The 25,645-nt window shown below is 38.2% G+C and overlaps 2 protein-coding genes across 4 annotated transcripts in view; one reads left to right on the top strand and one right to left on the bottom strand.

Moving 5' to 3' along the window:
- Positions 1 to 17,967, top strand: part of cep290 (centrosomal protein 290) — a 60,840-nt gene extending 42,873 nt beyond the window's left edge. For 2 of the 3 annotated variants that reach the window (XM_041795462.1, XM_041795463.1), the window contains 11 exons: positions 2,158 to 2,281; positions 6,509 to 7,264; positions 8,810 to 8,944; positions 10,413 to 10,499; positions 10,730 to 10,894; positions 12,700 to 12,822; positions 13,392 to 13,561; positions 14,726 to 14,867; positions 15,576 to 15,649; positions 16,865 to 16,959; positions 17,061 to 17,967. In XM_041795462.1, the coding sequence (XP_041651396.1) occupies positions 2,158 to 2,281; positions 6,509 to 7,264; positions 8,810 to 8,944; positions 10,413 to 10,499; positions 10,730 to 10,894; positions 12,700 to 12,822; positions 13,392 to 13,561; positions 14,726 to 14,867; positions 15,576 to 15,649; positions 16,865 to 16,959; positions 17,061 to 17,305 (2,116 nt within the window). In that variant the 3' untranslated portion in view covers positions 17,306 to 17,967. The remainder of the gene's footprint in view (positions 1 to 2,157; positions 2,282 to 6,508; positions 7,265 to 8,809; positions 8,945 to 10,412; positions 10,500 to 10,729; positions 10,895 to 12,699; positions 12,823 to 13,391; positions 13,562 to 14,725; positions 14,868 to 15,575; positions 15,650 to 16,864; positions 16,960 to 17,060) is intronic. The other variant, XM_041795464.1, reaches the window with a different exon arrangement.
- A 141-nt stretch (positions 17,968 to 18,108) lies between these two features.
- c9h12orf29 (chromosome 9 C12orf29 homolog) lies at positions 18,109 to 25,582 on the bottom strand. Its single transcript, XM_041795465.1, has 7 exons — positions 25,351 to 25,582; positions 24,522 to 24,639; positions 24,259 to 24,354; positions 22,573 to 22,689; positions 21,914 to 22,111; positions 21,359 to 21,528; positions 18,109 to 18,896 (listed from the first exon to the last, which is right to left on the bottom strand). The coding sequence occupies exons 1-7, from the start codon at positions 25,438 to 25,440 to the stop codon at positions 18,711 to 18,713; spliced, it is 975 nt and encodes a 324-aa protein (XP_041651399.1). The 5' UTR covers positions 25,441 to 25,582; the 3' UTR covers positions 18,109 to 18,710.
- Between the last annotated feature and the right edge of the window lie 63 nt (positions 25,583 to 25,645).

Here is a 25,645-nt window from a genome sequence, read left to right on the forward strand (position 1 = left end):
ATTCATGGAAAGTTGACTGGAAGGTAAAAGTGTGGTAAGAAAAGGTGCACAAGAAACAGGGATGAGCTTAGCCTTCAGAGGATTGTCAAAACAGGCAGATTGTTTTCAGATAAAAGTCACTTTTGCATTTCATTTAGAGATCAAGGTCCCAGAGTCTGGAGGAGTCTGTCAGGACTTTAGATCCCTTCATGCTAATCTGCTGAGAAGCTTTATGGAGATACTGATTTCCTTTTCCAGCAGGACTTGGCGCCTGTCCACTGTGAAGCCAAAGCTACCAGAAACTGGTTTGCTGACCATGGTTTTACTGTGCTCGATTTGTAAGCCAACTGACCTGACCTGAAAATAGTATATGGCATAGTCAAGGGGAAGATGACAGACACCAGACTCAACAAATAAAGACGAGCTAATGGCTGCAACACACCAGCAGTGCCACAGACTGATTGGCTCCATGCCACGTGGCATTGCTGCAGTAATTTGTGCAATAACTGCCAGACCCAAGTTTTGAGTGGATAAATGAACAAAAATTTATAGGTCAACATTTATGCATTTTAAATCCTTTTTTTGATTGGTGTTTTGTAACAGTCAAATATTCTGACGAAGTGATTTTTTGATTTTCCTGAGCTGTAAGCCTTAACCATTAACATTAAACAAAAAGTCTTGAAATATTTCATTACCTCTGCCAAGGAGGTTATGTGATCGGCAGGGTTTGTTAGTTTGTTAGTTTGTTAGCAACATAACTCAAAAAGTTATGGATGGATTTTCATGAAATTTTCAGGAAATGTCAGAAATGGCATTAGGAAGAACTGATTAGATTTTGGGAGTGATCTGGATCACCAGCTGAATCCAGGAATTTTTTGAAGGATTCTGTACTATTGAGAAATAGGGCTAATGGCAGAGGTCTGCACTCTCCGAGAGCTTTTCTAGTTTTTTTTACGAGATTAATGAGGAATATATGGGAGTTAAACTTTTTAATTAAATCACAACAAAAAAAAAAACTTCATAATGATCTTCTGATTTTTTAGATGTAATTGTACATCATAAAGCTTAGTTTGTATTCAGTCTAGATTCTTTTTGAACTCCATGGATTTCTACACCTGATGAGTGCAAATCCCAGGGTTAGGGGTACAGAGTACCCCTGAAGCAGGCTGTGGAGTGGTGGTGGACTGTGGTGGTCCTGAGCACTTCCCGTTTGGGCTGTTTGCTCTAGCACCAGCATTATAAAGCCAGAGCTCTTGGAGCCGAAGCAGTGCAGGTGGAGGCAGGAGAGGATGGGAGTGGTCTCTGAGTGGTAAAATCAGTTAGAGGCAGTAACATTCTACCTTTTATATAAAGGTGTAGAAATCCACCAATAGTAGGTTTCTACATCACATAAGCCCCGACTTTTCAGGAAAGATTTTTTCAAAGCAGATGTTCGTTTGAGCTGATTAAAAGTCGTAAAATGCAGATTTTTATCAGTTTGGGGCAAATGTCAGAGATAACACCAGCATTGATGTGTTTTATCATAGTTCAGTCAGATTCCTCAGTGTACAGCTGAAAAAAAATGTTAAAGTGTTCACTACTTCTTTAATGGTTCCTTTATGGTACTGTAAAAACATGGCAGTGCAAGAAGGTGCAGTGCTTGGAGGGGGACCCTCCTTGTGTATGAATAAAAGGACATCATCTCAAGGGGCTATCCAGTAATAAGTTAAAGTATTTAACATTAATTTAAACATAATTTATAAGCATTAGGTTTCATTTTTACAAAGTTTGTTAAGGTAATTGCAACTTGATATTACATAACGTATCTTTAAAAAACAACAGATTAATAGCTAGAAAAGCACTCGGAGAGCGCAGACCTCGGCCATAAGCCCTATCTCCCAATAGTAAAGAATCTTTCAAAAAATTCCTGGATCCAGACGGTGATCTGGATAACTCCCAAAATCTAATCAATTCTTCCTAATGCCATTTCTGACATTTCCTGAAAATTTCATGAAAATCTGTCCATAACTTTTTGAGTTATGTTGCTAACAAACTAACAAACCCTGCCAATCACATAACCTCCTTGGCAGAGGTAATAAAACATGTACTGATGGAGAAGAGGAACACCCTAGATCTCTTTAGATAGACAACATATTTCTGAGATATGAGGTTGAGTGATGTGAAATCCTGAACTTGCAGACAGCGACAGGCTTTACCTCGGGATGAAGCTATGGAGAGCCTGAGCCTGAGGAACCGCTACCTGGAAGAGCGACTGCACTCCTTAGAGAACCAGATATCCAAAGAGCCGCCATCAAGACCTTCTGTAAGTGCTTATTAACACACAGAACACCATGACTGTGAAAAATGTTTAGTATTTTGTCAATTAATCCAGCATCTTAAGTGGCCACATAAAAACATAATGGAGCAACCAATTTGTATGGCTTTGTCATGGTAAAAAGCACTGGATGGGAGCATAATGGTAGAAGGTTGTCTGCTGTTTTCCTAGGAAAGCCTGAAGGAGAGGATATTCTGGAAATTTGCAGAATGTTGCCAAAGACTTGATGGTGAACTGATTAAAATTTTGGTGAACAAATGCTTCTTTCATGTCTGATAAAAAAAATTGTGCCATAACTGCTTAGTTCATTGGAGTAGGTCACAAGATGGATTTTTATTTGCTGGCTTTTATGCCTCTCTTAAGATAGGTTGGTTGGGAAATTTGGAAACTGGGGAGTGAGGAATGCCATGTGGTGAAGGAGCTGCAGGCCAGGCTGCCCACTTCAAGAGAAACGGCCTCTGTGCACGGACATGCACTTGGCTGAAGGCGCCCCAGATGAAATGTGTCTTTACAGACATTGAAGTGGTGATGTTTTTGATGAAAAAAAGCATACTCAATTTTACTTTTAAAAAGTATTTCCAGGAAAAGCTTTTCCACAAATTTTTGTGAAGTCAAACTTTGCATGACACACCATACACAAGGCAACAAAATGTGTCCCATATTTTCTGAAAAAAAAAAAAAATAAATAAATAAATAATAATAATAATTAAAAAAAAAAAAACAGCCAACATTGTGACTATCCTGTACATTTTGAAAAACATGTTTACAAATTTAGAGCAGGAATAAATACAGAGTAATTCCCAGATTTAGGGCCCAAAAATCATTAATTTCATAGAGGGAGAAAACATGATCTCATTCAAGGCTTGCTGCAGCTGATTGATTGTCTCAATACATCTCTACTGTGTGGTTTTAAAAAAGTTATTTTACTGCTTCTGATCAAGTCTTACCCTCCCTGATATCGAGCCACAAACTTCAAACTTAAATAATATTTACAGTTCCAGGTCAGACTGTCTCCAGTGGAATAACTACAATACCCAGTAAGAGCAAGCAGATCAGGAAGCCTCACCAGCTGGATGTAGTGTACTTGTACATCTCATAAACACAGCAGTGAGCATAAACATAACTGTGCCCCAAGTCAAAAGAAATAGTGAAAAAGAAGACCAGCTTGTGGTATTATGGCAACAACACGAGTGCCTCTGTAAGAACAACACCAGGACAGCCAGCTGACAATATTTATCATCCTCCGTACTTGTTTTCCTCTGAAGTTACATTTGATCATGCACGTTTCTGAGAGATCTTGCGTCTGTGTAATTGCCACTGCTTAATCATTACTACAAACTGCAGGTGTGTGGTCTTGTAGCCTGGCCAAATGGTCTAGTACTCGGGCCATTAACTAGTAGAATATCATCTGGATCCACATCCGGGTGCCATCCTGTTTGCACCAGTGCATACTTGTTATTTCATTGAGACAAGTGCCTCTATCTTGACAAGTGCAGCTTTTTGACATTCCTAGTCATATATTTTGACTTGCACCACTTCTCTTATCTTTACAGTAGCTACTTGATGCTACTAAGCCAGTCGCATGCTTCCCTCAGACAAGGCATGGCAAGTAAACATGGTTGGTGTGTGCAGCATGCAGCTGCAGAGACACTCTTGGGGCTTTTCAATTACATGGCGCGGCTCGGCTTTACATGGTTTGACTCGGCAGGGCAGCCCAGCACTGCAGAGGATTTGATTTTCCACCACAACCGAGCTACCCGTTTGAGAGCGCGCGGAGAGCTGATAACGCAGTGTTTTGAGCCCCCCTCGATCTCATCCACAGTCTTATCCATACACCATCTGATCTGATTGACTTTACGTTGTTTTAAAGCAAAATCAAACTGTAGACTGACAGTGCCTCACGCCACTTTTTTCTCATTCTCTCTCTCTCTCTCTATCCACAATCAATAAACAAACAATAAGTCACGCTTATCATCAAAAAGAGAATTTTCATGCATAAAAGTTAAAAAACTGTCTTCTGATCATTGATTTATGGATCTCTAGATAGCAGAGAATGAAAACAATCATGTTTTTGGATGAGGCAATAAGAAAGGCATGCTGTACCTGCACCAGTTAATAAATTGAAGACTGTTTCTGTCTTTAAATGTTCAAATATCTCCAGCATTTTATTTTTAAAAAGCCTAGAATTTTTTTGTCTGTAAGAAGGGGAAAGGGTCAAACCTTTGTTATGAGTAGGTGCAGAAGTGGAAAAGCCCCATCTGAGAAGTCAGGAAAGTTAGAAACACAGCAGAGAAAGTGATTTTAAGACAAGTAGAGCCAATGTGCATTGAAATAAGAAAAGAAGACAGTGAAAAAGAGACTTTTTAAATCAAGAATGAGAATGTTACATTTTCCAAAATCTTTGAGCAGCCCAGCATGATCAGTGGAACAGTCATTCTCTGACCAACAAAAGTTGTTGTGGTTTTTAGTTGATTTATAAATCCCCTCATGACTCTGGGGATGGCTAATAAAGCCTGATTTTGGTTCAGATTTAACATCTTGAAAAGGATGAGTTATGATCGTTCCTCTCAAAAATGTGAGAGAAGTGTAAGAGTGGAAAGAAGATAAGACGGAGAAAAACACATGTTAAAGCAGTTCATTTTTAAGTTGCTGAGAAAATTGGCCTGAAAATTAAGATCTAAAAAGAAAAAACAAGAATGGGGGGCCAACACGTCACCTTTCATTTTTCTAAAATTAAGTCTTTTTGTTTGAGTTAAGCCTTTTCAAGAGCTGTCTGTATGAAGACTAGCTTGTATTTAAATAGCTTGCAATGCTTCTTTTTCTTGAAACAAGAAAATCCCTCCATCTATTTTCTACATGCTTATCCTGTTGGTGGCGCCGGTGCCAGGAGCCATCCCGTCATTGGGTGAGAGGCAGAATCACCTTGGACTGGTCACGAGTCAATGGCAGGGCTGTCATATTTAGAGTTACCAATTAACATAACAAGCATGCAAACACAGAAAGGCCCTCACTGTAACAAAAAATATAGATTTTTAAGATTTTGATAGCATTGTTTTATTATTATCATTTTCTTATCACCTTCAGTTCATTTAAATCTTGTTTTCAAGGTTTATTATGAACTGGACTGAATTATATTACAGGTTAGATGTAATGATATTCCAGACCTTAGATTGAGGAAATCATCTTGAACCAGACCTCATAGAATTTGGATTGTTGACCTCCGGTCTAGTTTTTGCAAAGGTGCTTAAAAAACGTCCTTATGTTTGTGGTCTCCCACGTTTTAAAAAACGATTAAGATTTTTAAATAGGCTCATGCATATCTAGTTCAAACTAAAAGTAAAAATTTAGGTTGTTTTTCTCTAAGTTTGTGTGAGGGAAATTTGCATTTGATACAAACGTTTTCTGTTCGATAAAGACTCGCTTAAAAACACTGAAGAATGGAAACTTAAGGGTCCCTTCAAGCTAGTGGTTTTTAACACGTGCCCCATGTTCACAGGCTGTAGACCTTGATGGAGGTGGCCGGGGTTCAGATCCAACTTGTGGTTCCTTTACCAAGTGTCTTCCTCACTCTCTTTCCCCAGTTGTAGACTCTAGCCACTGTCATGTTTCTCAAATAAAGGCACAGAAAGCCCAAAAATAAATCTTAAAAGAAAGATAAAGAACTACGACTTGATAGAATCACAAGGCATAAAACTATTAGGCAGTCCTTAAAAAATATCCAATATTGTTTATATTACAACAGAAAATGCATTAATTAGAGCTGTTTTTTAATTGTACCATCATTCTTCCAGCAAGTAACCTCTCTTAGATTTGGCTTCTTGTATGAGACAGGATTTTTTTTTCTTTTGTTTTGTTTTTGATTAACTTTTGCTTTATAGATTTGGTATGATAATGATAGTATTTTAGGACATAACTTTTTGCTCTTCAATTTCATAGTTTAAATATCTTTCTGCCTTTTTATTGTGGAAATGAGAGAATAGTTAGCTTAAAAAATAATCTGTTATTTGATGATGAAAGCAGAAGTTTCATTTATTACTAGGCACCTCATGGTGTATCACTTCATGTTTTACATATACTAATGTAAAAAAACATCTTCAACTTTCAGTGTGTTCCAGATGTTTTCCCTTTTTCTCTCTTCATTCATCATTTTTACTCTCTTTTTATGTATCTCATCCTTCCCTGGCCCTGGATTTATCTGATTCATTACCTGAGAAGGGAAAAAGCTCCTCCTCTCGAGCTTTGAGGGAGATTTCTTCTCTTACTTTTGATGTTGTGGATGGATCATGTGAAGGAAATACAGCACAGACTCCTGCTGAAAAATGCCAGTTCTGTGAAGCAGCTGAAGACCCTGCTGACCAACAGGGGGAGCCAGAGCAAAGCCACACACCTGGAGAATCTCAATCAAGCATAATGGGAGCAGAGGATGCTCTCACTGAAACACAGCGACTGAGTCCTGATTTGGCAGAAAATGTTGCAGCAGATAGAGCGGATGTGAGCAGAGAGGGTAATGACTCACATCCTGAGCAAGAGGAGGAGGGAGATGAAGCAGATGCTCTGGAAAGTGCACAGGACATCCCAGGTGATTCTGAGGTTTATGTGGCAGAAGAAAAGGAGGAACCCCAGAACGAAAAAGGAAGTGATCCTGACCCTGGTGATCCATCAGAAAAACCAGGATCGGCTGTTTCATCTTCAGAGTCTGCTGCTGCAGTGAATAAAGAGGGTGTTGGTGAGCAAGATGCTCAAGACAGAGAAGATGATGTGGGAACCAGGGAAGAAAAAACGGATGATACTGAGCAGCCCGATGAGACTACAAAGGAAGAATCAGAGGAAGATAATCCAGAACAGTCTTGCTCAGCAGAGCCAGATGCAGATTCCAGCCTCATAACGAGCAAACAGCACGAGACGTTTATTAGGAGAAAGAGAGATGATCGTGTACGAAAACATAAAAGCAGATCTCATAGGTACCTGAAGGTACTGCAGTCCTCTGTAGTCACCCTGCTGACGTGGTAGTGCTGTGATAGCTATGATGTAGATGTGGCATAGAAAAACCCAAAGCATGAAAAGTGTTTTTAAACTTGAATATGACATTAGGAAAAATCTGATGATTTCATTATCTGTTTCACTTTATCACAAACAGCTCAGTGGACAAGGCAAAAGTCATCTGAGCCGTGTGATATCAAAAATTTAACTTTTTACTTGTTTTGTATCCATTCAGGAGGTCACTTACCCTTAGTTTAAGACAGTGTGAAAAAAAAATTAAACGCAAAACATTGGAATTTCAGAATGTGATAAAAATGATTTGATTAACTGTGATTAACTACAAAGATTCAGAGAAGTGTAAAACTTTTGACAGCCCTAGTTTACAGTACGTCGCAGTTTAGACAGTGCTCTCTCTCTCTGCTTTTGGTTCAAAATATGACTTAAGAATGGGCTGGTATATCTCTAAATTAACTTGTTTATTTCACTGTAGCATCCTTCTCCATTCACTTATGTAGTTTGAAGCCTTATTTGTACACCTGCATTGAATTTATGCTATAAAGCCTCCTTACAAGTGTTACTCTTTCACTTTTTGCAGTTGTGTGCCCTTGAGTCAGCATCGACATCCTGTGGAGTTTTTTCCAGTACAATATACTTTTTTACTTTAGAGATGCCAATAATTTAATTTGACATCTTTAACTTAAGAAACAGTCTTTTTTTTTCCTTGAGTCAAAATTACTGGTATGGAGGTTGCCCAATATTAGTTTTTAAAGTCTGATATCAATTATTCATAGGTCATGAGACCGATACCTGATACTTAGAAACAATATGCATTTATTAGATGTACAAAATAAACTTAATGTGTCAACAGTAAAATTACATGATCAGAAAAATGAAGGAAAATAAACAATTAAGCCCTAACGCTGCATGAACAGTAAAATAGGAGGTGATACCATACACTCACTGTGCCAAGTCCTGATTTGAGACTGTGAAGAGATAATATAGCCAGAGGAAAAGGAGTGCACTTTTTGATAACTTTATTGATTTATGTAAAACTATATGCAGATACCAATAATTGGTCAAATGCCAAATATCTGCCTCAGCATTTGGTCAAATGGGTAGTCAGTCTACCCATGATGCTAATGCTGATACTCATTCTGTTAGCTCATTTCTGCTTATCTCCACTAAGCTTTACTACTAGATCTACATCCCAGTCCATATGTGAGAAACCCCTTCCCCCCTGAGAACAACTCAAAGACAACACTGTAGTAGTAGTAAAAACTTTGACAACCTTAGTAAAATGGTACTGAGTGTTTTACTGCTGTGTTGGTCAGTGTTTCCCTGCTGTGTGTTGTGTGTTATGGCCCAAAGATGTTTCGCAGTTGTGTGAAATATGTGTGTGTGGAGAACAAAAGTTCGAAATAAAGCTGTTTTCTTTTTAATCTCCCTGACAGCTTTAGTTTCTGCAGAGGTAATGATTTATTTCACAGCTGTGTTTTTTAAATTCCCACAGTTGATTTTCTGTTTTTATTTCTTCAGACTTCAGGGCGAGGTACCGGCACCCCCTCACAGAGAGAACCAGACCTCCAAAAAGAAAACCTCAGGCTGGCCTCTGAGAACCTGGAGCTGCGCTTTCAGCTGGAGCAGACTAACAAGGACTTGCCAAGACTTAAAGTATGTATAACATGAATTCAGAAGTAGTACCGTGCACAAAAGTAAAACATGATTGTATTTACTATCACCAAGGGATGAGATAAGAAGATCTACACTAGTATCACTGTTTTGCTTTTAATATAAAGGTAGCACTATTAAAAACACAAGAGAAAAGACCACTGAAAAATGTGTTTTTATCAGGTTCTCCTCTCAAAAGGAGAGACATGTATGTAATTAAAAATGTTCCTTTTATTCAAACACAGACTTTTAAACAGCAGAACTTGAGGGAAACATTTTGCAGTGATCTTGCAGAGCTTTGATTGGTTAGCATACTGTAGTGTTAACCCCATGTGTGACCACCTTGTTTGATTTTACTCTTTGTTAAACATTCAAAAACATGTTAACAGTGTTTCAGGGTGTCCACAGAATCTTTAAAAGTAATAAAAGTTGATACATCAATGAAGCCAAAATTAAGCATTTTAAAAAGTCTGAAATTGAAGTATATGAGGACTTCAATTTTGGTGTTTTTAATTTTACTTTAAAGAGGTTACAGTCTGAGCTTTGGCTGATCAGATGCAACAGTAAAGTGATCATTGGTACATTTATGCTATAAAATCAAAAAGTAATAAAAATAAGGAGTACTATATATGTATCCTTAAGTGGGCATTTATAGCTTGTATTTTTTAAACCTAAATGTGTGCTGTTACACTTTTTAGCATTAACTGAAGTGCAAAACTTGTAAATAAGAATTTCTAGATTGTGGTAGAACTAATTTAGCCCTCTTAAGTTAAAAAAAAAGACCTTAAATTCAAATTCCTAATGGTATCAGGGTTGTTTTTATAGTCAAATGTAAAGATGCTCAAAGAAAGCCTAATTTGCATACTACAATGAGAACACAACTGGCATCTTCTTTTCTTTGCTCTCATATTTTTGTCTATCAGCACAGAATCCATACATAACTGTTGTTTATGTAGCGGGTTAGAAAATAGAGATGCAATAGACTCTTTAAATGTATGAAGAGGGTCTTGTAAAAGGTCTAAAAAGTTATGACATTTAATGTCAGATTTTCTGTAAGATTTAAATGGGTTGTTAAGCTGGCTTTATTTGTTTGGACAGAGCAAAGTGTACTGTTTTAAACTTCAGCGCTAAGCTAAACTAATGAGCTGCTCCCTGGAGCTTTTTATTTTGGGCAGATGACTGGTAGTAATTCCCTCATTACAGTCAGTTTTCAAAGCAGAATTTTATCCCTTTTCCCACTTTAATTCTGATTAAATTTAATGTGTTCTCGTGCTTTGAGATAGTGTTTAGCACACACGTCACATAAAGATGATCTAATTTTGCTCAATGAAAAGTGACTTCATCAGTTGTATTTGCAATTTTATATTAATCGTAACTTTAAAATAATTCAAGATGATCCTCAACATTAATTTAGGTTGAACCAGATGTTTTTTTTTTATGTTTTATCGTATTCATTCTCACTTTCTTACAGAATCAAGTGTCAGATCTTAAGGAGATGTGCAGTGTGCTGAAAAAGGACAAGGCAAATGTTGAGAAAAAACTGGCACACATACGTGGAGTAAGTTAACAAACCTTGTGTCATTTATTTTCTCCTCTAGACATGTATTGATTAACAGAAATGCATCTTATAATGTCTTTTTTATGAAATAGAAACACTCCAAATGAACTAAAAACCATCACGGTTAAGTACAAACAGAAAGCAAAGAAACTGGACTAGATTTATTGAAATTTACCACTCTTCTTCTTGAAATGTCCTTCACAAATATATTTGTAATGTCTTTTCATTAGGCGGGTCACAGCGGTAAAACAGTGCCTGAACTGGAGAAGACCATCGAGCTGATGAAGAATGTGATAGAGAGGGTTCAGAGAGAGAATGAGACACTAAAGAAGTCCAAGGCACCTGCAAACCAAGGGAAGATCGCTGCATTGGAGCAAGAAAACCAAAAACTGAAGGTTAACATCCACATTACTGCTGTTTCCACATGTGCACTCCTGGAAAATTCTTCAAAAAAATCAGGAGCCTGACCCTTAAATATTCCAGTTATCATAAAATAGAAATATGTGAATAAAGACTGGAATAGTTCAGATACAAGACACAAGATGCTTCTAAAACTAGTATCTTGTATTCATTTCATTGAACAGCCACAGTGGTGAAAAAGTTAATTTCTAATCCTGCTGCCCACAGAAATGTCAGGGCCCTTGAGAGGTAATAGTCCTCCTCAGATATGATTCAGAAATATAAAGCCATGTGCACTCGATCAGTAATCTCTGGCTAGCATCGATTAACAGGTTACTTTTCAGGTTAGATGCCCTAAATATCTCTCTTACTACTTCTCCTTTATTTTTGCCGTCCCTCCTGTCTGGCAGGGCCTGGAATGGTTGTACACAGTCCAACATTAAGGGCCCAACAGTTGAATTGACCTCTGCAGAATGCTAACATATCATCATAAGAAAATTGGTTTAAAAATATTTTACTGAAAAAAAATTAATAAAATTAGCATTTTGTTGCTTTAACAGGTAGTAGCTGTGTATTCAGGTCAGAAGTAAAATGATATCATTGCTTGAGTTTAGGCTAAACCACTTTTCTTTACTTCCATGGGCACCCTGTTAGGGTTGGCCCCAGAAAGCTTCCCATTTCCCCCATTATGGGCAGACCTGGTTGGAATCAAACATACTGAGGTGCAGAGAAGAGTATGAAGCTACTTTATTATGTGCATGGAGATGGCATTAATTGCTCACTGGTCACACTATATTCAGTTCAATTCAAGGATCAGGGAGAATTTTTTCCATCCCTGAAGGGTAATTTGCTTCGCAGCTTGCGGTACCAAACAAAATATTTCACACACTATAAATTTTGATTGAAAAAAAAAAAAGCAAAAAGGAAGAAAACAATGGCAGTAGACAGATATCACATAAATATCACACTGAGCTATTCAAAAGGCTAATGGCAGTCAGGCTTGATGAGATCTGCAGCAGTACAAGAGCAGCAAGAACAAATCAGTCAAGGCACTCAGAGTAGTGCAGCATGTTTTGACTAAGCCTGGCAGTCTGTTTCTGCGTATTAAATCAAGTGAACCATAAAAGCAATTAATAGAGAAAGTAAAAACAGATTCAGTTGAACAAGAATAAAACATTCTCATACAAACAGGGCTTTCGTCTTTATTGTAGAGATAGGACAGTGGATAGAGTCGGAAACAAGGATGAGAGAGTGGGGAAGGACATGGTGAAAGAGCCACAGGCAGGAATTGAACCCAAGCTGCCAGTGTACAGGGGGGCAACATAATCACTAGGCCATTTGCACCTAAAAAAGATAATGTTAAAGTCATGCAGCCTATTTAAAAAAAAAAAAAAAGACAGAAGTGCACATAGGTTTCCCTAATTTACAGGATGACAAGAACACTAGACAGCAAAAGATAACCAACACAATCAATTATAAAAATAATAGAAATAATCAAAACATGTCATTACCTCTGCCTGCTCACTATGGTAATAATTATAATAATAATTAACTTTTACCTGCTGGGTTCTCGCATCTGCTCAATCCAGCTTTGCTTGGAATTAATAGTCAGCAACTGGCAGGAAAAATTCTGGATTAAAAAAAAATCTGCTGCTTGCATTCAAACATGCAGCTCATCCTGAAATCTCATGAAATCTTCAGGAGTTTTTTGTGGATTTGAATACAGCAAAAGTATTATGTTCCTTGTGCATTCTGTTTAACTTGTTCTTTTCAAACTAACAATGAATATTTGGTTTTCCAGGCCGAATTTGAGCAGCTGAGGAATGAGAGCGAGGCTGAGCTGAATGCAAAACTTGAATCTAAAACTAAAGGACTGGAGAAGATAGTCATGGAAAATGAACGTCTGCGCAGAGAGATCAAAAGGGTAATTTCACATACCTGTTTTTTTATATTAGATGAATATTTAAAAGGGTTTTAAAAGAAATACTTTTTAATATTTTATACTTTGTTTTAAAGATAGGATGTTAGCATTATCTCACTAGATTCAGTGAATGAAATCCTTTGATGCTGTATCCTCACAGACGAATATTAAGGAAACATTTAGTACATGCTCTGTGGTGTAAGCAGCATCAGTCACAGTCTTTTATTATTGTAAATAGTGGTCAGAATGACTCATTTCCTTAAGACTTGTACAGGCCAGAGGTAATTTACTGTGTTCCAAAATCGAACAAAAAGAGAGTTTTTATGATTTGAGAGCTCTCATCTTCAGTGCAAAGGGTTTGAGTATTCCAGCAGTCCAGACATTTATTTTTTGAAATACTTTATATCAAAAAGATAGATTTCATTAGACCATATTTAACAGTACAGCATTACTTTAATGCTAACATTTTTATCATGGTATATGTCCTTTTGTCTTATTTGTAATTAAACTATCACAGAACATGTTTTATGTCTTTTATATCACCTGGATGTTCATGTTTCATATCATTACAGGAAATGGAGGCTGCAGAGAGGCTGAAAGTAACAAAAACGAGCGTGGAAGTGGCCAACGAGAAGCTCGAAGCAGAGCTGGAGGAAACCAAGCAGAGGCTGCGTGCAGCTTTGTCCAAACCCATCACAGAGGGAGCGGACAGTAAGACCTGGAAGGCTTCAGTGGTAACCAGGTCAGAGTTTTTTTAGGTGGATTTTGGAACATTTAAAGAGCTTTAATGAACTCGGGGAGGAGTAGGTTTAATCAACAACAAAACTGTGACACTGACAACACCGTAAAATCTGGTGCACAAGACTTTAATGCCTATTTTTGATTTAAAAGTTTGCAGTGACTACTATGAAGTACAATGGCAGACATTGTGTTAACTACAGCTGCCATCATAATACTTTGCTTGAGACCTGACGCTACTAAAAATTCACCTCTTAGACTGATGAATGGAGAAACTGTTCAAAATCAACTCAACCTGCACATGTGCTGGTATGAGGCTATTGAGTTTAAGAGGATGTTTAAGTCCTGCCTTTGTAGAGCCAGGCTGAAAAAGTTGTTCATATTTATGATTTATTTTCTCATGCCCAAAGCTCAACTCCTTCTGGACATCTGTTTTCAACACTCTTTCTGAAGTTCTTCACATACTCATCATCCCCCCATGATCCTTACTGCCATCTTTAGTAAGCTTAGTAAACAAAAAGATGATCTTGCCACGTTTACTGCCCTTATAATCAAGTATTGCATATTATTATATTTGTAAATCCCCTTTAGTCCTGGAAAACAACAGGATTGAAACCTGTATTCACTGTGCACTGCATCACAGCTCACAACATTACATACATGAAGACACAGATTGAACTGACTTAGGTTGGAGCCACTCCTGACCATCTTATTTCCCTCATTTTGTCATAATCCTGCATGTAAAGAAAACAGGGTTATTGATAAGTGTGTCAACCATGTGGAGTTCTGGTTTGATTTGAAAGACTCCTCAATTAAAGACAAGGGATCAGAGAGACCCATAAACTGTCAACTTCACCACTATGACTGTATATTATGATTTTATGAAGAGCAGAGGTGGAAATTTTATGGCAAAACAGATGGTACTAAGAGAGCTACACAGCTGCACAGAAACTATGCATTTTAGGCTGTGCTAATAGAAATCATCTTCACAGGAAGACCTTGTCAACCTTTATTGTCCCTGACAGAGGCCCAAAAAGAAACACATAAGCCTGTAATCTGGATTAAAATAACATTTTCTTTGCAACTTGACCTTGCATTAACGCAGGGGTCATTGTAGGCTGGTGCAGTGTAAAGATTTTAATCTAGTGTGTGTCACTTGCATCTACAGGATGTTTGAGAACAAGATGAAGGAGCTGGAGAAGGAGCTCTCCCAGAAGACCTCTGGCCTGAATGAGGTCAAAAATCAACTGAAGGATGTGGCAGAGCGAGAGGACAGAGCTCAGATCAAAATCCGGCAACTTGAAGATCAGGTACCAGTGTGGTAACTGTTTTATTTTAACAACAGATATGAGCAGATTAATACATTTAAGTTTGACTAATGGATGTCAGTTCAGCATTTGAAGTATCACAATGACACATCTATGGCTTAAACAATGGGTTCTGTTGAGTATTGAATCATAAACTCAAACACATTTGAGGTTTGTTTGTTTTTTTTTTAAGATTTATTTTTGGCCTTTTTATGTCAGAATGAGAAACAGAAATGAGAGAGTGGGGAATGACGCGCAGGAAAGGAGCCGCAGGTGCGACCAAGGCTAGAGGCCCTCTTTACACTTAAGTGTTGTATTTTAACAAATGCAACATTTAGCCAATGGTTATATTTTATAAAAGCATCAGGAGGAAAATACCATAATAGATAGCTGCTCAGATGGAGTTATACTGCATCGATTCACACCACAGTGTTCAGAGAATCAACACCATCATTGACTCCCACTCTAGAGCCAAATTACTTTGTTTGCCTGAGCTTGAAAAGAAAAAGAGTGCTGCAAATTCTCAGCTACTTTCAACAGCGGATCCTAATAAAACTCAGTATTTTCGTCCTTTAAAAGAGAAAAGACGGCTCCACAATGGAGCTTATGTTTTTTAAAGCTGCTCTTCAGCTGTTTTTTGCCATATAGGTTTCAAACTTTAAACCCATTTTGACTTTTTTTTTTTTTTACCTTTTTTTCCCCATTCCTAAGGTTGACTTGTTAAAAAAGTTTCCTGCTGCTGCAACGTCAGATGGAGGACTCATCAAGGAGTTCCAGGCAATGAGGTGACATTAAATATTGGCAAATTTATGAACTGATAATGACTGCTAGTAAAATAAACCATCAATTATAGTTGGTGTGTTTTTATTTATTCAGACCTGTTGTAAAATACACAACCAAACAATGCATGTTTCTGGTTATCTAATGCCAGTTGTATTCATAATATGAATAAAACAACATGTTTGTGTATCCTGCCAAGTTAAGTGTTTTAACTTTTAAACTTATTTTTTTAGTAGCCATACTTTAATTTTTTTCATTGCTGTATAGCCTTGCTAAAGGCAATAATGATATTCATCAAAAAGCCATTGATAATTTGACCTGGCCATGTAGTAACTTCTTAACCCCTTGCTACAAGTCTCAATGATTTCTACAGTTTATCAAACTAAAACTTGATTTACACAAGAGGCAGACATATAATCAATCCAGACCTATTTTGTGGTGATTTTATCAATGAAAACAGTAAAAAATGATGTTAATTTTTGAAAGAAGTCTGCTTTTTCATGAAGGTCAAGAGGTGGCACGGCTTTTCTCAAGGTCAAGACAGTCTTGCTGCAGACCATACATTAACATTTCATTAATAACACAGAGGTCTAATCCAAGATTAAATATCGACCAATTTCAGAACTGGTTACACGAATGGTGGCCTGCTTTAGCTATGTTAGCTTTACCTAAAGCTAACATAGCTATGCCATCTACACAAATAGGTTACTGCATAAGCCAATATATCTAAGTTAGCTTTAGCAACATGAGTTTTAGCAGATGTAGCTAAAGCTAATGCAGCTACGTAGATAACCCATCTTATTTAGTTGCTTTGCAAACTTAGTTTTAGCTACATAGTTACGTAGCTGACGCAGTTTAGCAGCTACACAAGCTACTTTAGCTGTGTTAGAGTGTTTTCATGGAGGACGAGCTGTTTACTTGGCTTAAACGTTTTGTAATCAGGTTTTTGATTTCAGGTTTATAACTTTCAGTATCCTAACCCTTACCTTAATCCTAAACATAAATTTAATCCAGTTTTATTTCAAAAGTTTTAGTCTGTATTTGTGTTTAAAAGAGACAGTGTCTCACATGGATGGTCTGCGAGAGTAGCCATTAGAAATGTATGTTTGGCAGCCAGACCCCATCTCACTTTTCTTAGATGTATGTGGAGAGGCTCCATGGAATAAAAGATGTATATGAAGTAACTTGAGGGAATAAATTTCGATTTTTGTCATTTTAAGGTTGATTAACACTGAACTGCAGAAAGAGAACGTAGAGCTTAAACATCGGCTGGAGGAGTACAATGAGCGGTACGGTGAAACAACATCAAAATTAGGTACGTTTCCAAATGTGAACTATGAAACACTTTCAGTGTTTAATGCATGTGATATAAACATTTAAAAAAATAATCTCCACTGTCTCTCTTGTCTTTTTCAGACTATGGCAAAGTCCGAAACCTCCTGCAGACATCTGAGAAAGAGAAAGCAGAGCTCCAAACTGAGGTAACAAAGCTGAGGAAAGAACTGGAAAACTTTGACCCGGCATTTTTTGAAGAGATCGAGGACTTAAAGTATAACTATAAGGTAGAGGTGAAGAAGAATATTCTGCTGGAGGAAGAGCTGAAAAAGGTGTGCAACCAGTTCGGTGTGAAGATGGATCTCCCCACTGTCTCCATTAGCTAGCTCAGAGTCACTTCTGTGCCTTTGAAACAAAGACTGAATGTACTTAAATGGTTTACAATCAATAAAATGGGAAACTATTTTAGTCTTACAGGATTACCAAACTTTACCTCTACTGTCACTAAATTCCGCCATTGACAAGTGATAATGCTCAGCCAGTTTGGCTAATGTTGGCATAAGAATCTTATACATTAAGGTGACAAAGACAAATATTTATTTTGAGATAGACAACTTTATTTTTGTAACACGAGACCATTATTCAGAGTTTTCTACAACTCCAGAATAAAAAAAAACCTTCATGAACAGATCCTTAGTGTGTTTATATTAGGATATTTAGAATAGTTATTAACAGACCATTCTGGAAAGCGTGCATCAAATCTTCAACAGTCTTAAATAGTTCCTGATGTAAAGCAAAATTGTAAGATGTTAATTAGACTCCTTTGCTGTAAGACAGTATTTAAGCATAAAGAATTGTCCTTTCAGTAGAACTTCTCTCTCTTTTGATCAAAGAGAATTTAACTCACATTGATATAGCAGCCCTGTACACTCAAACATCTTTTGAGCTCATTCTTTGGTCCGATTCAAAAAGAAAATTCCTCACAAGCTTTTGGAAAGTGTCTGTTTTCAACACCACTGTACCAGAATTTCACATTTAAACCATGTATAAAGTGGCTCCTTCCATATCAGGCAGCTGTTTTTTTGTTCACATTTGTGATGTATTTACACATAATGTAGCACATTTCTTTTGTAATTTTGTACAGTTGTTATGTAGCATTTGTGTATTTGTCAATAAAGCTGTTTCCATATTGATGGAAAATATTTTAAGCATTAATGTTTACACACTCACTATTTGTTCTTTGCCTAGCAATACAGAGTTATATTTATTATTTACAGTATATTAATTCAATATTTAGAAACTTAAAGTGTTCCAAGTGTCCAGTTGGTCGTTTTAATCTACAATCTGGTTTATGCTTCTGCATCATAGCTATAATGTGGTGGCCTATGCCCTTACATACTTGCCTGCTACTCAGCAGTGCATTCTTATGCCAGTGCTGGCCTGGTGCAGCATTTCCTGCTTGTTTTTTACCATTATATTACTCTAGTGTATGTATAACCATGCCTATAAACATAAACATAAACATTATTGGCATTATTGCTGCGTCATTTCAGCACAGCATTTTAAAGGAGGTGCATGTTAGCTACGCTGATACGCTTCTGCTTAGGCTTCAGGTTTTCATGGATCTACGGTGTATGCTACAGCTTAGATCTGACGCAGAAGCATGAATCATCTGCAAAGTAAACATTAAACTGTTACCAGGCTGTGATAAACATCCCTGAAATAATAACTGTTGAAAACATCTGAATTTACAAGTCTTTACAGTCACTCCATCTGCAAAAAAAAAACTGTTTACAAGTCAAACTGGACCTCCTGCAGTCGGCTGAAACATTGTCCATTTAGTGCAGAGAAGGATGAAAACAAGTCTTTGCTGTTGTTGTACTCATCAACTGTCCCGTCAACATGAACAAGCACCGACTTTTCAGCTAGACATGTTTCCCCATCAGGCCACCGTAGTCCAAGGTGATGACGATGAACCTGCAGAAAAAAAGGAGATAATGAACTTGAGTTTTCATTGATGCATTTAAGAAAGTTTTATGCTAGTTTAATTATGACATGTTGCAGGAAGGGTAAAAAAGAAAATGGGGTAGACAAAATGAACACAAGTCAGGAATAACAGCCATGGTTACACGAATCCACTTTCAAATTAGACAGCATGCAGGTAAAGTATTTAGAAATCTATGTTAGTCCTGGTATTACAGCTTTTGAATTTTTATGTTTAGAATTCTTATTGAAACAAAAACCTCCTTAGAGGTCTGACGCTTAATGTGTTAATAAACCAGGTTGTGCAGATAAACAGGCATGGTTTCAGTATATAGGCATTTTCAGAGTGTTTTTGTGGTGAGTAATTACATGTACAGGAGTTTGTGTGCGACGCTGCATGGATTTATTTATTTTTTCTTATGCACCTGTCCCATCAAATATACTGCTTTCCCACTAAAATTAGTGTGTAAAAGCGGGTTTTTTAAATGTGGGTAAACCTGCTAACAATCGGCAAGTGACTCCTTTCCCATTGCCAGCAGACCCGGTTCTGATCGCCAGCAGACAAGCTGCATGGTTACTGTTTTTTTTCCCTCTGGTGCGTCAAGCTGATGTCATCATGTTGGAGACATCATCATCAGTGCGCCGAAACAAAGGCCCAGTTCAGACCAAAGATTTGCGACATAAGACAATTCTAGAATGAGTTGCAGCAGTCTGAATTGAGCGTTGCAGCTCGAATGAAGCCGTCTGATGGAGCTGCCAGCAATTCAGCCTGTTAAGTTGTAGAGAGCAGGTTTAAAAGCCCAGCAAGCAGAGAAATGTGAAAAGGGAAATATAAATCTTGTTTTGAAAGGCTATGTACGCCCATTGCAGCACAGCAACGAAATTTCACAGCACACAGACACTGAAATGCTTTTCTAGCTCAATCTTTCTATAACAAAGATATCCACTGAGAGTAATTAATGTTCTACTGACATATTCAGCTCCTACAGCCTTGAATTCCTCATGGATTATCCAGTAAAGCGCAGCGCTTCCTACTTATGAGCCAAGTAACGTTAAGGAGAACCTTTTCTAAACAATGTTTGTATTTCAATTTTGCACATCTATTTGCTTCTTGGAAATATTAGGCAAACATTGATCTTTTTAATGATTTAAAACAGAAACTTCAGCCTGCCAAAGTCCTGTCTCCTCCACCAGCTCTCATCTGGCGTAACAGCTGATGGAGGAGACGGCAGAGTTTTCAGAATGAGATTTAAGGGTGAAAACTAAAAAAAGAATATATAGTCATTTCCAAGGAGCAGACATATGATAAAGGGAAATAGAAACAACCTTTTAAAAAGTCTCTCATTCTCCAGCTGCGATTGTACGCAGGAAGCGCTGCGCTTCATGTAATAAACCATGAGAAATCCAAGTCTGTAGAAGCCTGACTTGTTCACAAAAAAATAATAGCTTTTAGCAGATACCTTCATTATGACAAGAGTGAGCCAGAAAAGCATTTTTTTGTGTTTATGTGTGCCGTTAAACTGCACTGCCATGCTGCGAAACCTCTGCCTTTACTCCTGTATCCTCCAGCAGCAACGCACATCAGGCTTTAATGTGCAGCTGACGGGCACAAGTTTCTGTGTAATAAACAAAAAAAAGAGGATCGATGTGATCATTTCCAAGAGGCAAATAATGCAATAAAAAAATAAATGAAAGGTTAATGGATTATATTGTTTGAAAAGGACCTCTCTTTCAAGCTGCACACAGTCAGGAAGCATGGCGCTTTATGAGTTAATCCATGAGATTTTAACAGGCTGAATGAGCTAAATCTGTCCCTGAGGAAAAAAAATATTCTCAGCAGATATGTTCATTATGGCGTGGGCATTTTTGTGTTTATATTTGCCGTTAAACTGCGCTGCCGTGCTGCGAAACTTCTGCCTTTAAACTCCTGCCTCTTCCAGCACATCAGGCTTAAATGCGTAGCAGACAGAATAAAGGTTCTGTGCAACAACAAAAACAACAACAAAAAGGATCTATGAGATCACAACAGGCAAGTAATATAAACGTATTACTTGTATTAATATAAATGTAGGCACGTTACACCAAAGTCATCCCGCATTCGACATTCCCACTGGAGCCGATCGGAGGCGAGCCGATAAAAACCCGTGTCCATTGCAGGGTCAGTCAACGCAGGTCTGAATGCCGATTAGAGCCTTTCCCACTGCCAACAGGAGCCGATTGTTCGCAGTAAGATTGTAAGATTTTGAAATATATGTTATTAAGAAGTTTTGCTAATTTTGGCCACCATACTTCTGTAAATGTTGGCTAGCAGAGTGTTGCAACCCCAAGCACAAGACAAAAAAAGGCTACGAATTGCTGAAACTCCACCGCTTCGCTTAATTTCACAGGTGCTCTGAGTAAACTTTGTACACATTTAAAGTAATCTCCTTCAACATTTTATATTAAAACATTTGTACTTTTATAAGCGTGCCGTCATTGCAGTGCCAAACAATGCCCTCGACTCGGCCCTCTGGACTCTCCTGGAACCAGGTGCAGAGCTGCTGGAAATCGACTGGTGGAGGGTTTCTGATTTTAACACTCCCGTGTGACACCAAGAAGTGGACTGGCTGCTTTTTACTCCCCAAACCTAAAAAGATAATAAAACTGTTTCATAACAATTTAATTTGATATGGCTAACATAATAATCATAAAATGTCCTGACAGTTAAAAAAGAAAAACAAGTCCTAATAAGGCTAAAAAATCTTAGTTTATGCTGGAAAACATCTTTATACCAGTAAAATTGGTTCAAACAGCCTTAAGTTTGCAATGATAACGTGTTACAATTTTAATCAAATGGAAAAACATTCAGTCTTAATAAAGTGAGTGTGAGAGTCATCGCTATGGTATCTATACATTTTGAACTGATTGCTGCGCTTTATATCGACTAACATGAGCTTGTTTGCTGTAAAAGTTTGCCCTCCATGAACCAGACCTGCATGAATGGATAAAAGTTAAATCCTTCATCATTTTACCATAAGGGTTTGCATTGACGTTGGTTCCTATCAGCTCCAGCGTTTGTTCCAGGAGGTCGCCCAGTGGTACAGCAGCGATTTCTAGGACATCTTCATCATCAGCGCTGGGCCTGAGAACTATAGCCACCCCGACTTCATAATCCACCACAGAGGAGTGCCAGCAGTACTGTTTGTTGTCCTTCTCCACAGGAACCCAGCCTAAACATTCACACACAAATAAATCAGATTCCTTTACAGAGACAGAAACTGCATTAAGACCATGTGCAACATCAGGAAGATTACGAGTTTATATGCCTCTTGAACCTCTTTTATGTATCTATAAATGTTTACTTTCAGAAATATGATGCATAGATGGTGACAATGTACTGTATACTCTGTACTAGCTGTACTGATTTTACATTTCTGGTAATTCTGCTCTGTCTGCATCAACATTGGATTTTCTATCAAACATTTCAAACACAGCTTTAGGCTTTAACTGGTGTCACTATTTCTGATTTTTAGGTCCTGCGTAGTTAAGCAAAAATGTCATTATCTCATATTTAATCATCCATAAAGGAATACTGGACAGGCACAGTAAGGCTACCTGCTGGACCAGGCATTAATCATCCAAGAAGATGATTTTTTTTTAGCCAGTGACTACAGGTGAGACATAAAAGCACCTGGAATGTGTCCATGCTCATCAGGGACTGGATAGCCGTTGTGATGTTTAACTCTGTGGGCTGGGATCCACGTCTCTGGCACCGTCTTAAAATCTTCTTCTACATTCCATGTGAAACCTGGAAAACAGAAGAAGATAGATAGAAAAAATCCCCTTAGGCTCCTGTGGAAATAGAACTATTTTCAGTAAGTCTAGTAAGTTTTTCACCAACATTGAGTGAAAGCTGGACAACCTGGACTATGTGGATGAACTGGTGGCAGCTGGCAACAAATGCAAGATAAGACAACAACACTAGCTGACACCTCCTCACAAGTAGGTCTCAACATCCACAAAGGGAAGACAAAGATCCTGAAAGTGAACAGCACTAACACAGAAGCAGCCACGCTGCAGGGTGGCCCAAGAAGAGATGAGTCTTTCATGTACTTAAGAAGTATCATAGACAAACAGGGTGGAACAGATGCAAACTGGCCAAACCAGGTCAGCATTTGCTCAGCTCAAAAACATCTGGAGCTCCAGAGAGATCTCACAGCACACAAAGATCCAGCTTTTTAATTCAAAATCAAGTCAGTGCTGTGGTACAGTTCAGAGACATGGAGGATGACAAAGACCACCATAAACAAGGCTCAGACATTCACTAACTGTTGCCAGAGACGATCCTCCAAAGTCACTGTCCAGACAAGATCAGCAACACTGATCTCTGAAAGAAGACCCACCAACTATCAGTAGAAAATGAGATCGGCAGGAGAGGGTGGGGATGGATCGGGCATACGCTGAGAAAGCCAGTGGCAAGGACCACCAGACAGGCCCTTTCCACAATGGATCCACAAAAGAAGACAAAAAGAGGCCAGCCTGGTGACATCCTGGCTGACACCAAAAGGATTGGCCTAACCTGGAACCAAATAGAGGTTCAGGCTCCGGACAGAACATGCAGGGGGGCTCTTGTGGACGGCCTTTGCCCCAACAGGGGGTTATGGGTCTAAGTAGGTTATTATTTGTTAACAAGAATGCTTGACCCACATTAAAAATTCTATATTGTTAAATTACCATAAAATCCAGAAATATAAGTCACATCAGTATAATAAGAGAGAGAACAAAGGGTCAGACTATTTTCTTGCGTGATGATTGCCATTGCACTCAACTAAGTTCAAAATGTCCAGTTTCTGTGCTGCTGTTTAGCTTTCTTCAGTCCTGTCTTTATTCACAATATTGAATTTACACTCCTGCTACTTACAATCATAGTAGATGAGCTTTTAGCCTGCAGTAATGCTGACAGCTGTGACGTACAAGCCCCAGTGCATGCAACCACTTCCCTGGAGTCAAGCTACCCACACCTTGTGGCTTGTTGGCTTTAACTAAGGAGTCTTTTCAATCAAACCAGAACTCCACAAAGATCGTACGCCACTGTTTTTTTTTTTGTTTTTTGTTTTTTTTAATCCAGTACTTTATGATACAATGAAGGAGGAAAGCTGTTAAAAAGCATGCCTTAGCAGTCAAGTAGTTGCTTGAAATAAACAATAACTAGGACCTTTTTTTGTCAATCTGGTGCTGGCAGTACTTGTGGTCATGATGGAGCATGTCTTGGTATTTTAAGCTAGAAAAGTGGCCACACTAATTTATAGGAGACAATTTTTTAAATCAAAAAATATATTAAATGTGTCTTACACACCCAATATGAACGTTAAGATACCTTTAGAGCTCCTGTGAACATGCTGATACTTTTTGAACCTCTTCTCTGCCTGCTTGTTTGGTTTCCTGTCCAGTCGAGCCCACAGGTAAGGTTGGCCTACAAGGAAATGAAAATTTTAAGTGTGATATATTAATTCACAACATAGAACAATAATCCTCTTTTCTGTCAAGCCTAAAACAGCCTTGTTTTATATATTTACACTCTTTCAATCCCCGCTACTTTAGAGGGATTGTCTGGTAGTTTACATTCAGAGGGAAACCCACCTTTATATAGTGAAACATAACAGCAGGTGCCATCGAGTTTTTCTGTGGCCAGCGCACAATCAATGTTGGCCTCCAGAGCGATGGGGTTCACATTTTCACTGGCAATGACCTGAAATTGCTGAAGAGACACTGATCTTTAAAATTGAGTGGAAAGGTAAACCCTTATAAACATGGTAATGAATTCAGTACTAGTACAACAGAGTCTCTTAATTAGGGATGCACCACAGGTCTGCAAGGTGGTTCCCTGAGACAATCCTGGTAAAGTGCAGTGCATTTCTTCCTGTGAGTGAAAATTCAACTAGTTTTAGTTCAGAGCTAAAATGTATTTCTTCAAACTGAATGGATGAAAAAGAAACACTTAAGCTGAGGTAGGTCTGCTGGCTAAACTTAAAACTCCACAAACTTAAGCCCTACCTCCATACAGACAGTCTACATACCAATAAGGCCAATAATAACACAGTGCATCCCTCATACTTTCTCAAATAATACATAAAATCTCATAGTTTATCAGAGCTACATGGTTTCCCTAGCATTTTTAAACCCTAACATGACACTGCATATCATTGTGCATACTTTAAGCACGCTGACATTTGAGGAGTAAGGTGAACATCTGAAACTGTTTCACATTCAGACCTCTGTTTGAGGGCGTGTTCAGTTAGCACCTGACAGTATGGGAGGATGACACCAAAAGAAACCCATGAACACCATTTACACGACCTGTGAAGCACAAACGATGTGCTGCATGCCTCTTTGATAAATAAGACTACGTCAGTCCATCCTCTTAGCTCCATGCTAGCATCCTGAGCAGCATCATGTCTGCTGAACTCACCTGACAGTCCCGTTTTCTGGACGGTTCTTCCTTCACCTCCGTAACAAAAACACACGGTACCTTCTGCTGAACGGAGCCCAAACGACGCATTTTTATTTATTTTTGACCCCCAACTGAGGTTTTCAGCTGCCGTTTAATTATGTCGCTGAGTTCAGGCGTTTTTAACGATATTTTAACGTGCGCATGGATGTAAACTGGGTTGTCGGTCACGTGATCAGACTCTTCTTCCTTTCCATTTTTTTTGTCGTTGTTCAAACTGTGAATTTGACCGTTAGCGCCCCTTTGTGGTGAATGT

Source organism: Cheilinus undulatus, linkage group 9, assembly GCF_018320785.1.
Source record: "Cheilinus undulatus linkage group 9, ASM1832078v1, whole genome shotgun sequence".
NCBI lineage: Eukaryota > Metazoa > Chordata > Actinopteri > Labriformes > Labridae > Cheilinus > Cheilinus undulatus.